The following is a 16,413-nucleotide window of genomic DNA, read 5'->3' as shown; positions in this document are numbered from 1 at the left end:
TAATACCTATTTTAAAATAAGCCTTCTTTCCTTTACAAATAAAGAATTGAAGTGTCCAAAACAACTTAAATATCTTTAAGACCTGTAAATATTTATTTGAATTAAATATTTTAATTCAGAGATTTCTGGGCATAAAAGGCAGACATTTACATTAAGTCATACTTGGGAATTTGAGGGAATGTAAAAACTTAAAGAAAAGACAATGGCAAAGTATCTGAAGGGAGGATGTCAAGGGGATGGGGCAAAAATCTTTTCAGTTGTCCCATGCGAAAGGACTAGAGGCAACAGGCAAAAACTGAACCATGGGAAGTTCCRCCTGAMYGTGAGGGAGAATTTCTTCACTGAGAGAGTGACAGAGCACTGGMACAGGTTGCCCAGAGAGGTTGTGGAGTCTCCTTCTCTGGAGATACTCAAAACCCATCTGGTTGCAACCCTGTCTAACATGCTCTAGGTGACCCTGCTTGAGCAGGGGGTTGGACTGCATGATCTCCAGAGGTCCCTTCGAGCCTTACCCATTCTGTGACTTAAATAAAATACAAATTACGTTACTGTTTCTCAGTTGAAAAATGGCAAATCCGCAATGCTTGATACAGTGAGTGGTTTCAGTTCAAGTAATGTTTAAAAGCAAAGAGAAAAAAAAAACTTTTCTTTTACAGGTATGATACAGGATCCCTCAGCATGTCTTCAGGTGACCGTTACGACTCAGTGCAGGGGCGATCTGGGTCACAGAGTTACCTTGAAGATCGAAAACCGTACTGCAGTAGACAAGATAAAGAAGATAGCACTGATTTTAAGAAGGTATCTGATCCAGCAAATTTGGTGTAAAAATAGAATTTTATTGCTGTTTCTTCATAAATAGTCTGGAAATACAAATTCTGCTTAAAGGAACACAGCTGAATGGAGGAGCAGAACAACCGTGCCTTGGGGGAATATACATTACAAAACAGCTTTTGGCTTTTGCACTTTTCCCTTCGTGGGCAAGTGGAAAATCCAAAGGAGCCAAAATACGTGTGTGTTTTTTTTTTTTTTTTTTTTGACAAACACCATCAGACCATTTTTGTGGTTAATTGTATCATTAAAAATGCTTTACACCTATGTGAAGCTTTTTATTTGATGTCTGCTATGTTATGTACATACAGTATAAAAATGTATTTAGATCTTGCTTCAGAATTGATGAGAGGTTTGTCAAAAGTTTACTGTGGTGTCTAACCTGTAGAAGTCTGAAGCGAAAAAGTGGCCAATATTTTCTAAAGGGTAAGGTAAGTTGCGTGCTCCCTATGCAAAGTTGCATGTTTTTAAGAGATATTTGGTAGCAGGAAGATAGTTCTTCAAAGAGTTCACTAATCTAAACATTTTTAAACTCTGTAACTGATTTTTACTTCTTGGACTATTACTGTATTCTTTTTATATGCAGCTCAGTTATGGTTTTTAAACATTTCAGTAATCTAGGGACAGAAAATGTATATTTATTAAATTAATATTTTCTCTTAGCTTTATGAACAGATTCTAGCTGAAAATGAAAAACTGAAAGCACAGTTACATGATACCAACATGGAACTTACAGATCTTAAACTACAGTTGGAAAAGACCACGCAGGTTTGTATTAACTGAAAAAGACTTTATTTATCTGACAAAGTAGATAGCAAACTAGAAGCTCTAGAGAGAAAAGAGGAGAGGATTCTGGTCTTCAGCTGGGAACAGATTGTACAAGGTTGCCTCCTGCTTTTTTTTTTTTTTTTTTTTTTTTTTAATAGTTGTGGTTCTTGCCGGCATGTATCTGGAACTTTTTTGCAGGGTATGGAAGAAGGCTTTCCACACTGCTAAGTTTATGTTCAAAATGTCAGTCCAGATTGATTGATTAATTCATAAGTCTCCTGGCAGATTGGCATAACCTACCAGTTCTTCCTGGCTAGTTAGATAGCCTTATCTTACARCTAAAGAGTAAATAGTGCACTCATGTTACAGATAAAGATAATACTGCTGCATACAGTAATACCAAGTACGTACACAGAACTGAAATTCTTCTGAAATCACTGTAGAAAGTATGTTTCCTATTCCCAGATCATGTCAGCCACAATTTACCTGCGTGTGTACTTCAGTGTCTTCCAAATGCACCCTGTAAATATCAGTGAAGTACAAAATGTTTGTTTTGTAATGCTTTTAGATAGAAATATTGTTTTATTCGTATTTGCCAAAGGCTATGTAAAGAGATTAAATTACTAGGGAATGGTCACAGAGGAGGTCCTTGATAAATCCGGTTCATTCTTCCTTATTTTTATTTCAATATTACTTCCCTGAATACATTTTAAAATGCTTTTAAAGACATATGACTTCAGACAGAATACAGTGGTAGTTGCCTTAAGCTAAAATATTCTACCCRTATTGCTTTTCCTCAGTTTTATCATTTTCAGAACATGTCCCAGTGTCTTATTAATCTTCTGTTTCAGAGACAAGAAAGATTTGCTGACAGATCACTCTTGGAAATGGAGAAAAGGGTGAGTTTCTGCCAGAAACTCTTAAGTGCTCTAATTCAAGCTTTATTTTAATTTGTTTTGCAACCGCTGGCTTGGATATATTTTAATGGGAACAAAAGCCTTTCTTATAACTTGCATTTTTTAGAAGATCTGGGGATTTTAGCATTCAAACTGGCAATAAATGTGAGATATTCTTGAGATGGGCTTACTTTTAAGAATTGCTTCCAGATCACTTGTCAGTATGTGATAACTAGGTTCTGAATTTGACTGCTGGCCAGGATTCTGCAGCTTGTCCATGCAGTCCCAGAACAGAGTCTGGCACTCTCAAGAGTTAAGCARATTCAGAGAGCCCCATCTTTTAATAAAATTCCAACATTCAGAGACCTAAATTTTCTCAGAACTTTCCAGAGTCATGTGTGTCATTTTACCCATTACTACTGGTAATGAAATAGCTGTTTCTATCCCATAGGCATCAGACTTTAAGCCAGGTAATGATATAAGATTAAACATAGTCTTTCTCTTACCTTGTCCTGCAACTTTTTCCAGAGGAAATATGACCCTGGAAGGCAGGAGAGGATTAAATTGGTGAATAATGTGGAAAGAGGGGCATCAGGGTCAGAGGCAAGTTGACGGGGGGGGGGAGGGGTCATGTAATAATTGGACACATGAGATAGACTATGGGATTTCAGAAATTAGACACATGATATTTTTAGGCTGCAGTTTCATACTAGTTTAAAATCTATCCTTAAGAAAATTTAGTTCTGCAACAATTTACARCAAACTAAATTGGTGCTGTTGTGGTCCTGACTTGCAGCATGTGCCTGGCCACATGTTCCTTTCTGCTCCCTATGCTGATCTTAATGCTCACTTGATCCTGGAGTGACACATTAGATAAACAGGAAAAAACCTAAGTGGACTTTGACAGTCGTAAGTGATGTGGTGTGCCATAAGCTTCACATTCACTAGTCTTACAGGTTAGCTTTCCAGTATTTGTTGGTTTAGAAACCAATGTTTAGTTGTGCAAACTGCGTAGGAAACAAATAAACCTTTGGTATTATCAGCTTTAATTGGTTTTTTGCTTCCTACCGTGACCATACAAGTGGACTCTTTTAATTATTTCATAGATTTGCAGCAGCATCCATTATTATATGGATTCCAAGCTGCAGTTTATGTAATACTGCATTGCTTGACATTATTTCAGTTTTAAGTTACTGCTTTGCTTTTTTCCAGAATAAGCTATCACCTGAGAGAATTGGCTGTATTAGGAATTCTTGTTCCCTTTTCTGAAGGAGACACTTAACACAAAAGAAAAATGTCTTTCAGAAATGTTACTTTTTCTAAAGTTATTACTACCAAAGCTAGCACATAAAAAGATAGATAAAGTTGGTGATATTGGGCTGAAACCCAATTTACATGAGATTAGGAGCTGGTCTTTGTGGTTTATAATTTCAAACTTAAGTCTTTTCAGACAAGAATTTAATATAGAAATTCAGTTGTGATTGTTTCTTTTATTTTCTTCTGACTTTTATTTTGAATAACAAGTTCTGATGCTGTGATCAATACTCAAAACACTGAGACAGAAGGAATAAAACTACTTTATGTAGTAGTATTTGATTTAGACTTCAGTTCTTAACATCTGTATCAGAGGAGTGATTTCAGAGGCTGATGCAGCATCAAAAGTCTGGTAGTCTTTCATACTAACCTTCCTAGTAGCTAGATCATGTGAGTGATGATGCATGCAGAAGTATCTCTGAAATAGGTTCCTTTCAGGAGAAATTAAATTATTCATAATACAACATTGTTAAAATCTGGAGTTAGTTTCGTAGCTCCAGTGTCTGAAGCAAGCTTCTCAGATGCTAGTCATCAGTACCTGACCTCTAGAAATAAGCTTGCTAAATTCAGTTCAGATTGTCCGTGAATCTTTAAAGATAATTTTAAAGAGAACTTTTTCATGTGTGTATTGTAAATGTATAAATAAATGTAAAAGGTAAGAATGAACATTTTCCAAGTATAAGACTTCACTAAAATAAAACTAAAGTTGAAGGTGTGTATACAAGATGCATAGAAAAACAGGGAGGGGAAAAGTAAAGCTGTGAGAATAAATGTGGAGAAATAGAAGGCTGGATAGGCACAGCAGAGAAAAGCTGAAGGCATTTAGAAAGTTTTCAAATGGAAACGTAGCTTTTCAGTAAAGAAGATGGAAAAATTTATTAAACGCATTTTTTTTTAATTTTGCTACAGTGAATTTCTAAGCTTTGAATTTTATTTAAACTCAGCCTTCAAAAGCAGGTGTCCATGATGTGATTTGGTGATATGTCAACACTGTTCATTTGAAAACTTGAGTACAAGGAAGAGGCTATTTACATGGATATGGGTGTACACATCTGATCACAGCTGCAAAATTCCAGTAAAAAAAAAAAAAGATTTTCACTAACAGCCTGTCACTCTGAAAAGTACATTAAAAGTGCTTTGTGGGGTTGAAAAAAGAGTACCTTGATCACACTGCACCAAGTATACTTGTTCCTACTTGTTTTGATAAATACAAATGAGATTGTCTTGTATACACTGAGAAACTGTCATGTATTTTTTTTCATCTTGAGGACAGCAAAGAAATAGTATTGTGTTCTTTTGTTGGCATTTCTCAAGCCAGTTCCTAAAAGAGAGTAAGCTGTTTGGGAAAAGGAGTGTAGTTTCATCTGTATTGGGAATTTTGCTGTTGGAGGYTTGTTTCTAAGAGGGAGTCTGGCTTTGTTTTAGTTTTTTGGGGAGGGGGATTTTTTTTGCACTTGTAACAAATCTATTCTAGCAAAAGCTGAGTGCAAACATTTGAGAAATGGTGAAAGTTTGGGGGTATTTTGTGTTCCTATAGGATCACGTAATTCTCTGTTACTTGTGATTTGAATGGTCATTTGGAAAGGAAGGCTTTCTGAAAATCAGTTGAATGAAGGAACACAGATGAACAAATATAGTGAAAATGGCTAAATGTCTTTATGTAGTGGCACAGTGGGTTTATTCATGCATTAATGAAAGAGGTATGCATTAGTAAAACAGGTCTTGGGAATTTTCCTAGTCATGTGAACTGTTTACTTTATCAAGATGCTTAATAATCAAAACTTTTTTTTATAATAAAATATGTAGGCTAGTCCATTTAAATGGTTTTTTTATATATATATAATGTGAAGTATACAGAGTTAGTTAAGTTAAGGTCTGAGACAAACTCAACATACCTAGTTAAACAAATGCATCAATAGGACTTCAGAATGTGAATTAGTAACTACTGATTTTCTAACTATATGAAATTTTTGGATTTATTTGATCGCTCATTCATCTCTTAGTAATTGCAAGAATTTTCTAATATTGCTTAATATAAGAGCACTGATAATATTATCCTACAAAACTAGTGGGTAACTGATACAATTCTAAGTAATGTAAGATGATGTCATTTTTTTTGTTAGTCACTTGCTTACTGCAGTTAACTCACTGGTACCTACTGTGCCCATTACTATCAGTCAGCGTCATTATGGTAAAATTCTTAACTCAAAAGAATTAAGTACAATAAGCACTAACAACTGAAGTAATCTATTATTTTGCTAAACCTTTACATTATTATTATTATTATTTTGCTAAAATGAGAAAATGTTGGGGAATAACTGCACTCTAATTAAACTAAACTCAAATGATTTGTATCTGAAAGGTGACCGGCAAGAGTCAGTATCTACTGGGCGGTATGATCTAACCAAAGTTTTAAACACCTCAGTCAATGCTGCTTGCTGTTTGCATAACACCCTTGTATGCAGATGCATATGTACACGTTGCAATAATCTGTTGCTTTTGCCTTTCACACTTCGGAAAAATCTGAATGTAGAATACTGAATAACCGCAGCTGCTTTTAAATGAGGCACACTGCATTGTCTGACACAAGGAAAGAATTSAAGCTATAAGCCCCTGAGTCTATTGCAATAGCTGTTGATTTGTCACACGTGTTGAAAATGAGGTTTGAACAAAATAGTACCATTTAGAAAATAATGGCAGTGTGTCTGCACTGCAGACTGCAGCATAGTATAGAACAACCTAAGCTAATTCTAAGTAAGCTAGCTTGGGTACTGTTGTGATCTTTGTAGTCAAAACAACCTAAAGTGCTCTGCAAAGGCTAATTTCTCCTGCTTCTCAGGTAAAGAGAAAAAACATAAAAGAAATATATACTAGAAACGCAGAAAATATTCAGGAAACATTTACTCAAGAAGCAGGTAGTCTTATGTGGCTAGATTTCTTTGGTACTCTGCTGAACCCATTTAATGTAAGTTTGGGTGTATCTACACTACGTTGCAGTTTATAGTGTGGGCAGATCCGACTGAGCTGAGGCAGATGTTTCAGCTACATTTGCTTGCCTATGAAAGCTTATGCTTTTGTGCTTCTGTTTCTTTTAATATTCTTGTTTGTTTCTGATCATTTTCTGCATTTCTTGTATATTAAGCTATTATGAAAACGTAGCTTATGGAAAAATAAATCCAAACAGTATTTACGAACTCACTAAATCTGAGTAAAGGAAGGGATATATTTTAYAGAATTTGAGGTAAATTTTAATATCTCTTCCTCCTAAATTACTAAAATTCAATATTGTTAAATTTTCTATACATCACCGCCATCACAAGTTTCCTGTCCACACTGTGCTTTTGGTTGTATGGTCTTTGAAACTTGAAATTTCACTGTTATCACGGTATTTACAAGAATTAATTTTTTTAAAATTGTATTGTTCAGTATTAACACATCTTTTGGTTTAGGAAAGAAGAGCTCTAGAAAGAAGGATATCTGAAATGGAAGAGGAACTGAAAGTAAGTATGGTTGAACTATAGACGACAAARTGCATGATTATGTCAGTGATTGTAATCAAGATGTTGTATGGCAGTATTACTGGTTGCTGTAATTTCACTAGAAAATAAGTAAATCATAGGCACATTTCCAAATCACTCATCTCATGTAATTTGTAGTGAATTTGTAGTCTGGCATCAGCAGTTGTATGTGTAGGATGTCTTATTTTCTCAGAAAAGTGCTGAGACTTGGACTTGTGTAACAGATTGGTTGACAAATATTCAAAGATGTTTAGAGTGAAATGTACCTTAATCTAATGAAGACAGAATTTCAGACTTCATTTTTCAAATAACTATAGCATATAATTCCATAGACACTTAAGCATTAAATGTTACTTCAACCTCTGTGTCATGATCTTTAAACTATGAATTAGAGAGCATAACTTTGCCAATATCAAAAGAAAAAAATTTATTTGTWAGGAGTGAATAATTTCCTTTTTTTTCAACTACATGTGAACAGAATATCTGGAGAAAAACACTTTTGTAATAAACTCCTGGTGTATTTTTTTTTAACCAGTCATGATAGGAGTTTTCTCATTCTCTGGTTTACCACTATTAAGCCCTCTGATATAATTAAAATGATTGACAAACCTGGCAGATCTGTTACACCCTGGGATATAATATCAAGTGGGTCCAACTGAACTGATAGAATTAAAATACAGCTCCAAATCTATTGGAACGTGATGAGATAGAAGATACTTCTGGACTACGTAATTTTAAAGGATTTTATTATCACCATCCTGAGATCTGATGTTTGTCATTGATTGATAAAGTTTCCTTTGAAGCTCGTTTTTGAGCTCCCTCTGGTGCTTGGAAACTGCATTAACTTCCAAATACTTTTCATTGAAATATGTGTATTTAAGTTCTTGTTGATATAATTGATGCTGATAAGCAGATGTAACCAGAAGGCAATCATGATATCTTTAGGCTACTTTGGATTCAGGCTAAGATATTTTGGTGTAATGGAGAACACAAAGTCTGAGGTCCCTGGGGGGGTCTTTAAAAGTAAAATATGTAGAAAGCAAACTACAATATAGTAAAGTAATTATTTCTAAGAGTGAAAGACAGAGCAGATGAGCTCTTATCATCAACTTGTAAATTACTATTAAGGGTGGCTGGAGTTGAGAAAAAAAATAAAGAATGCAAATATACTGCCTTTTTMAAAAGCTTATATTGTAAGCAATACATACATGAAAGTTTTGAATTAAAKATAAAAACTATGATTTGTTGTATGGTCATATAAAAGTATATGTTAAACGGATGATTATTTACAGACATTTGAATAGGAGATTTAGTTTGTGCAATTAGGATGTTAAATAAAGAATTCCAGGAATAACTCTCATTGTTAATGTATCCTGAACTGTTCTGGAAAGCTGTGACTAATCACTGCTAGTTCTTAGATTACTTTTCAAGAATGTGCCACTTGTTTGATACTTTCCTTTCACAGTGAGTTATCTACTTTAAACAGGAGTCTGTGTTTTAAGTTTCCTTTCAATTCTGCTCATCTCTGGTTCTTCTAAATGTGATTTTTTTTCTCTTGTTTTCACTCCTGTTTCTTTGATTCCTGCAGAACCTACAACAAATAAAGCAGATTCAGTCTTTGAGACACATAAATGAACGACTGATGACTGAGAATAGGGCCTTGACCAGAGTGGTTGCCAAGCTCTCAGGGTCCTGTAGGCAACTGCGGTCTGTGGACTTGTAATTTCTTCCTTCTCCTTTGTGTAGCCAGGCAGGTGTTGACATTTAGTGTGTGCTTGAGCAGAATTTCACTATTAACAGCTGCGTGTTGGACACGGACTTACTACTTGAGTATGGAAGTGTGGCTAAAGCATGGTGTCTGGTGTTCCAAATACAGTTTCTTGTTGCAGGTGTGTTGGTATGGTGTGGTATTATTCTTACTAGTACTGAAGCTTGTGATTTTGTACTCGAAGATAAATTGGCAACAATTCAAGAGGCCTTTGACTTGTTAAAACCTCTGAAACAATTTGAAGGGATTTGAACTAGCACTAGGATACACTGAAGTCGCTCCCTTATTGTAATATGTATGTAAATTCTCAGATTGGTAGATTTAACTTTCTAACACAGAACTTAAGTATTGACCTTCCTCTCTGCAGTATAATTAAAATGCACAGAATTGAAACAAATCCAGTCTGAACTAAAGAATGTCTGAGAAGTGATTTCAGTACTGTGCATTTCTGAACAGTTGCATTAGCAACTTTCTCTCTTACATTGTGTCTTCAGGGTTTAGAAGGGATCAAATTCTTTAATTTTTAAAAAAATGTMTTAGAGATTCTAGACAAATAATAATTTCATATAGGAACTTCCTGTGGTTCTAGACAATCCTTATTTTTTTCTAAGAGGATTCAGACTAAGCTTAAAATACCCAGTTTTAGCACTGATTTGAAGGTTATTAATTTGTATTATCGTACATGTAGGCATTCCAATTGTGGACCTATCAGACAAAGACGATACAGACGCACAAAAAATGCTTCTACTATTGTAGATGTGTCACATTGCTTACTGGGTCATCCAGTCCAGTCTCCTCCAGTTAAAAGCATGAACTGTTTATTGCCTTTAGTGCTGTTGGAGGGCTTTAAGATGAAAGTTTCAGTGAGTTTCTTCAGAAAGTTTCATCTTCTAAGATCTGTAGGTGAAATTAATTTTCCTTCTCCCACCACCCTTCCCTCTTGCAAGCAGAGATGAGTAGATATTTTTGCATTCTGCTCACAGGATCAGATCTCAGCTTTTCCCTACTAAGAGACATGAAATAGAAGGTTTATCCTTTGGCTCCACATCTTCCTGAAGTCGATCTAACAGTCGGAAGTGGAAAGAAAGCTTGTTCCTGGTCTAGGCCCTGCCTTCCTGTCTGTTCCCTTGTATTAACCCATGCTGAGTGAGTCAGATCTACTTACTGACCTGGCTGAAAACASATCTTGCGATTAGTTACCTTACTTGCTCCATCTCACCCTGTAGTTGCTTTGTCACTAAACTTAATGCAGAGAAAGCAGCAGGCGCATGTTGCTGCCAGGGAAGGAGCATATTGCTGCCGGGGCCCTTYCGGGGCCGCCTGCCTTGCATCAGCTTCAGCTAACAAGGTGGTTTTTCAGCACAACGGAGCTAAGCCAGTGACTGTTGCCCACGGCCATGCGTTCCTACTATGTTTCTTTGTGCTAGCACTGGCATTCCTTTAAACGTGGTAAAGCAGTTAAGGGTGTTAAACTACAGAAAACTATTCAGTATTCCTTTTTGTAGGGGGAGTTTTCAAAGCCACATCATACTGGAGTTCAAGAAGCTGTGGTAGCAGACAGAAAGCAATGGAAGCACAGCAAGGAGGTTTGACATTACCTCTTTAGATGGTAGCTTAGCCATTAGTGTGGCTGATTAATCTGAATAGATACCCTAACAGTTCATGAGCTTTTTATAACCTTAGCTTTTACACAGTGGTTGTAGGTAAAAACCGTTAAATCCTAGAGCAAACACACACACATTACTATTAGTGTACAAATCTGAGTTGGCTCCACATGTCAGGTGATTATTGAACAATTATTTATTCAACTACAGCACTGCAGTTACCAGTTAATCATATAACAAATTTGCACAAATTACAGATTTTGCCTATCTTTATAATTTTAGTCAAAAATCTCATCACAGAAGAATGTTCTTCTGTTTTATTGAGAAGTATTAAAAGTCTCAAGTACAGTATGTAATTGTAATTATACTGAGTTTACTGCTAACCCATTTTTTCTGTCCCTTCACAGTAAAGGTGTGTGGTGCCACCTCACAGGAAGTTTTAGTAACATAGGAATTCACTGTGCCAAGAAAATTGTATAAATATTTTTGGCTCAGTTTAAAACACTTTAGGAAGCACAAGCATTTTAGTTATGCTGTTTGAATTTATCTTTCCTGATCAATCTCCTGTTATTCATAACTGCCTTTGTCTGCTATCAGTTTTCCCATATTCTTTAGCACATTTGCTAACAAAAGAGAAAATATTTTGTTAATGCATATTCTACTTATTAGTTTAATCAGGATTAAAACCTATTTATAGGGACTTACAGACTATGAAATGGTGCTGGATTACGTTAAGGCTCTAAATATGAACAGTGGCTGCTTTGTCAGGATGAGAGTTCACCAGAAAAAATACCAATTTGTGGGTCTGCTTGGATGTGTTAAGCATTATTGACTGCAGCTCCCTAGTCAGTAAGTTGAAACACGACTGTGGAGTTAACAGAATTAACAAGACCAGAACCCAACTCCATTGTGCATAGCTAGATGAATGCTCTTGTGATTCCATGTAGGGTGCTTTACACRGACCCCGTAACAAATTGAACAGCAGGAAAGAAGAGTGTTAGTTGCATTTACTGAAAAAACAGTTATTTCATTGTTTGTAGATACACACCATAGAACAAGCCCAGGTTTTTCCTAATATTACAGGTGCACACACAAATGCATGGTACAGGTGTCTGTTACCTGCATCTGACCCAGAGCATGTGTTATCTCAGACAACAGTAGTGTTGTGGTTAGACAGAGTCTCCAGGTTGGATTTTTTTCCCCTTCTTTTTCTAATAGAACCTACCCACTATCAAAACAAGACACTAAGAGCTGAGGTCATAAATTCAAGATATCCCGAGCAAAAACATGGAAAGCATTTTATATATGTGCATACATTAGAATCATCTTCAATAATATGATTGCTTCCTGTTTTTTTTTTCTTCCTGCAGGCACTCTAATCTGTTCAGTAAATGGCAGCACTTCAACATATTTTAAAATTCTATTTGTTGTTCAGTGTGCAGTTCCGTGCTTAACTTGCACTGCCCAAACTTACAGAATATAAAATTATTTCCTCTTAGTGTTTCTGTGAATCTTCTTCTTGCATAATGAGTTTTGCAAAAAGTAACTAAATGTACCTTCATAGAAGACGCGATAGGAGATGGTGGTTATTACCCTATCTCATAGCTTAGAAAACACATAGCACAGGTATATTTGAAATTGCCAAGCAATTACTTCAGTTGTTCCATTTCAAATACTTTGACATGATTTTTCAAAGTAATCAGCATTTTACAAGACTTTATTTTCAGACCACAGCTTTCACTTGACTGTAATTGAAATTATAGAATTAAAGAACTCGGAGTAGCTCTCAGTGTAAAGCTTGATTTAGGTGGCTTGCCCAAAGCACTGTGGAGCAGAGATGGAATCCAGTATAGCAGAATGATTTTTACATGCTCCAGCTGTGCACACCACCTTTTTTTCCTCATGCGTTATCCTGCCTTCATTTCACATCTTCTTGTATTTGCAGGAATAGAAACTAGAGCTGTTATAACCAGACTCCTTTAGTGCAGAGACCCCCCTCTCTGAGAGGGTCTGCTGTTTGGTGAACTGCTTGTGGACAGTAATCTTGTGGAGAGAATGTGTAAAAGAAGCCTGTACTGTAATGCAGTTAGTTAATGCTGTATGTTTTAATTTCTCAGTCTCTTCTGTTCCACAGTAATGTTTTGAATATAATGAGGTTAAAAGTATAATTTTAGAATAAAAGGAAAACAGAACTAGGGGGAAAAGAAATTTCATCATGAAAAAGTATGTAGCTGTTGTCATCAGTTGAACTTAGACCTCTTGCATGTTCGTGCACCAGAGGTTACTGAATAACCACTCCGCAGGAATAGGCTGTTGCCTCTTACGTAAACTACGTGCTAGAAACCACATATATAATTTAGCCAGGAGTTTTATAGGTAGTTTCTTATCAGTCTGTGAATGTAGATATTGAGAATTTCTGAGATGACTTGTAGTTTCTCCAGCAAGTTACAGTTTACCAGTACAAACCTCTGTGCACTGACGTGTTCTCCTTTCCTGCCTGATCCTGTCCACCTCTCACCTCTCTTGGCTCCTGCCTTCCAGCCTTTGTGCTTGTGTGTCACCTGTCTCCTGTGGCAACCTTAATTTGCCATCTTTAGYTTGTATGCCTGAGTATGCAGCCTGGTGTTTCAGTGATATTTTATGTGTTTATGAACCATCCTGTTCAGAGATAGGATCTCAGGTTCTAGGATGTATGCTTGAACACAGGTCTGGAGGTGGYTGGAAGATTAATGCTGTGAGTTAATGTGCTGAATCACTTGGTATCTGATCCAGGGTGGAATCATCCAAGAGCACAGAGATAGGTATGATTAGCCATGATATTTTATTTTGAAACAGTGCAAGCATAGCACAGACAGACCTCTTTAAATCATCAGTAATAAAAAAAAATGGGATTTTGCACTTCTAGCATCTGAAGCATGTAATTACTTTCCTCATGCTACTGTAAATGCTTTTGTGCAGAGGCTTCTCATCCTCACCACTCAGTTTTAGTGCATCCAGTCCGAGCATTTGAAAACTCCTGATCTGTAACTCCTAACTGTATCAGGCTAAAAGGTGAGATTTTTCTGAACTGATGATAAGGAGGAGAATGACTGCCAAAGTACTTGCACTGAATAAAGATTTTTATCCCCAATGCTTGTCTAATCTTGTTGCTTTTGCTTAGGGTATAATAACAAATAACCCTTGTGTTTCATTTTTGATAGATGCTACCAGATCTGAAGGCAGACAACCAGAGGCTAAAAGATGAAAATGGGGCCTTGATCAGAGTTATAAGCAAACTTTCCAAATAAAGAGTTTACTACAGCAGCAAATAACGGTATTGCACATCACTAGTAACTCCAGTGGACCATAGTATGGCAGTCACTGGAAGTGTGGGAAGATCCCTTGGAGACTGTCATTTTCAGATATCCTGCCAAACGCCCTCTTACCTGTGTGTTTTTTTGTATCAAGATCATTGTTTCTGTTAAAATGCAGCTGCTGAGAAGATAAAATGACTGAGAAATCTTGTTTACAGCTACAGTATAATAAGGAAAGTGTTCAAGGCCAGATACGCCTCAGATATTTAACCAGTAAGCCTTAGTTGTACATAAACACTTTTACATCAACAAAAGCTTTCAGCTTTCACAGAAGACAGTTACTCAATAACGTTTTTGTTGTGCCACAATTCCCAGTTTTTTTTTCTATACTCAGTTTTTCTTTAAATCTTAAGTTTGGATTTGTTTTTTTCCCTTCTAATTATTCATGTACCAGATTTTCTTGTACAGTGTTTTCACAGCTTTACCATTTGCAGAGACCACACACCCTTTTAAATTACCTATTTGTGTAGCTACCTAGAGTTGTATTGTCCAACCACCTGGAACAGAAATGTTTGGTGGAACATTTGCTTTCACTGTTTGTGCAATATGCATTTATTTCCTATACAAAATGCTTTAAGAGTCAGATGAAACTAGAATTATTTTAAGAGTCCTGTTTTCTGCCTTTATTGGTCACTTAAAAACAAACAAAAAAAAAGTTTGTAGTGAGAGATGTTAGATCCTGTAATTGTCACATTCATTTGAGCAGGTACTGAGTGATGCTGTATATATAAATGTGTACTGGTTTGATTTTTCAGACCACCACGTGGCATGCTTGAATATATTTCCCTATTGCAAATGTCTGTTAATGCAAATTAGGCTACTCCAGAATAGTGTGTTTAACAAAGTTCATTAATTTTTATGGTATAAAGAATTTAGACATTGTACATTGTATGGAGCCCTATCTTTACAAAAGGTCTAAACTATATRAAATACTTTATCTTTTCCTCCCATTTTTTTCATTTGATAGTGTTCACCATAATAAAAATTGCATAAATATAACTGCTTCACTACATTTCACATACCTGTATTTATCTGAGTGCTGTCCAAAACTGTTGTGCTAGCCAAAGTAATGTTACTAAATCATTGAAAAACATAACCCATTACACTCACATTAATGTTTATATGCACTGTTGTTGCCATGTGAGAAGGCATCTAATTTGATAACACCATCATGTCAGACCATTTTATACATTTCAGTGGCCTTTAAAAACAAAAAAAGTACTTAAGTGAAGATCGCTTTTGTTAGAAACAAACAGCTTTTATATTTTCACTAAACCATTCAGAATATGACATCTTATTGGCACATAGTTTATTGCCTAAAACCACTGAACAGATCAGCCATTAAAACAAATTGTACATTGTAAAGCTTGTAGTAGCTATTGTATTATTGATTATATTGTATACTATATTAAATGTGAATTTGTACCCCTTCATTTAAAAAGGTCATTGTGTTCTACTGCCTWCTTGGGGGCGGGGGGTTGTTTTTTGGGGGTGGGATATGTTTTGGTAAGGAAGACGTGATGTCCTCTCTCTGTTGATTGGTTTTCTGAAGATCTAAGGTTATGCTCTTACTACCAAGCTCAGGATTCTTGATTTTAAAGGTACACGGATAGTTTGAGATATCTTATTGTAATTGATCTGTACGAGAGGTGGGTCTGAACCATAGGAAACTTCCATTGTCTTATGCTAACATAAAATAAGCAAAGAATTGAACAGTTTGAATGGCTGCAACGTATTGAGTTCTGTTACAAGACAGTTAGGCATATTCTGGATTATATTTGGTAAAGTTTGGGTGCCTGTGAATGATTAAATACATGTTTCTAATATTTTAGTGTTTTATATTTAGGTTATTTATTCTTTATATCTAAAAAAAATGAATGGCTACTGTGCTATATTGATTTTATTGGTAGTACTGAGCAGACCTTGTATCTGCATGAAACTAGTTGCAAAACCCACTATTTTGGAAAAAAAATGTATTTTGACATATACAAATAAAATGAATACAAACTATTTTAAATGTGTGAAAGTTTTACTGAGAAGACATTGAAATTTGTTATGAATTTAAACCATGTTATAAGTTTGCTATTTAAATTCTTTGGGCATTTTCATTCATTGCATTACTTGGATGCAAAGTTCAAGTACTTTTCAAAGATTGTAATCAAATTGTGATTATTTGCACATCATTGTACATGCACATCTGTAAATGCAACAGTAAAAATGCCATATTTATGCAATCTGTAACAACTTGGACAAATGTTTATATATTTTACATAAACCTGTCTGTGTGCAGAATCTGAGAACGATTTTTTTATGTGATACTACCTGAATYTCAAAAAGGAGCTGCTAAACCTGTGTGGTGATCAT

General features: G+C 35.6%; 1 protein-coding gene across 6 annotated transcripts in view; it reads left to right on the top strand.

Moving 5' to 3' along the window:
* PPP1R12A (protein phosphatase 1 regulatory subunit 12A) overlaps positions 1 to 16,059 on the top strand; it is a 131,107-nt gene extending 115,048 nt beyond the window's left edge. For 2 of the 6 annotated variants that reach the window (XM_085307640.1, XM_085307645.1), the window contains 6 exons: positions 657 to 798; positions 1,492 to 1,596; positions 2,448 to 2,495; positions 7,256 to 7,306; positions 8,913 to 9,074; positions 13,897 to 13,965. In XM_085307640.1, coding sequence (XP_085163766.1) covers positions 657 to 798; positions 1,492 to 1,596; positions 2,448 to 2,495; positions 7,256 to 7,306; positions 8,913 to 9,047 — 481 coding nt within the window. In that variant the 3' untranslated portion in view covers positions 9,048 to 9,074; positions 13,897 to 13,965. Of the gene's footprint in view, positions 1 to 656; positions 799 to 1,491; positions 1,597 to 2,447; positions 2,496 to 6,168; positions 6,200 to 7,255; positions 7,307 to 8,912; positions 9,075 to 13,896 lie in introns of those variants that run through there. The other 4 variants (XM_085307644.1, XM_085307642.1, XM_085307643.1 and 1 more) reach the window with 4 other exon arrangements.
* Positions 16,060 to 16,413: the final 354 nt, after the last annotated feature.

Source organism: Rhea americana, unplaced genomic scaffold (assembly GCF_003343005.1).
Source record: "Rhea americana isolate MKP2758 unplaced genomic scaffold, rheAme1 scaffold_260, whole genome shotgun sequence".
Classification (NCBI taxonomy): Eukaryota; Metazoa; Chordata; class Aves; order Rheiformes; family Rheidae; genus Rhea; species Rhea americana.
This window is presented reverse-complemented; position numbering and strand designations above follow the sequence as displayed.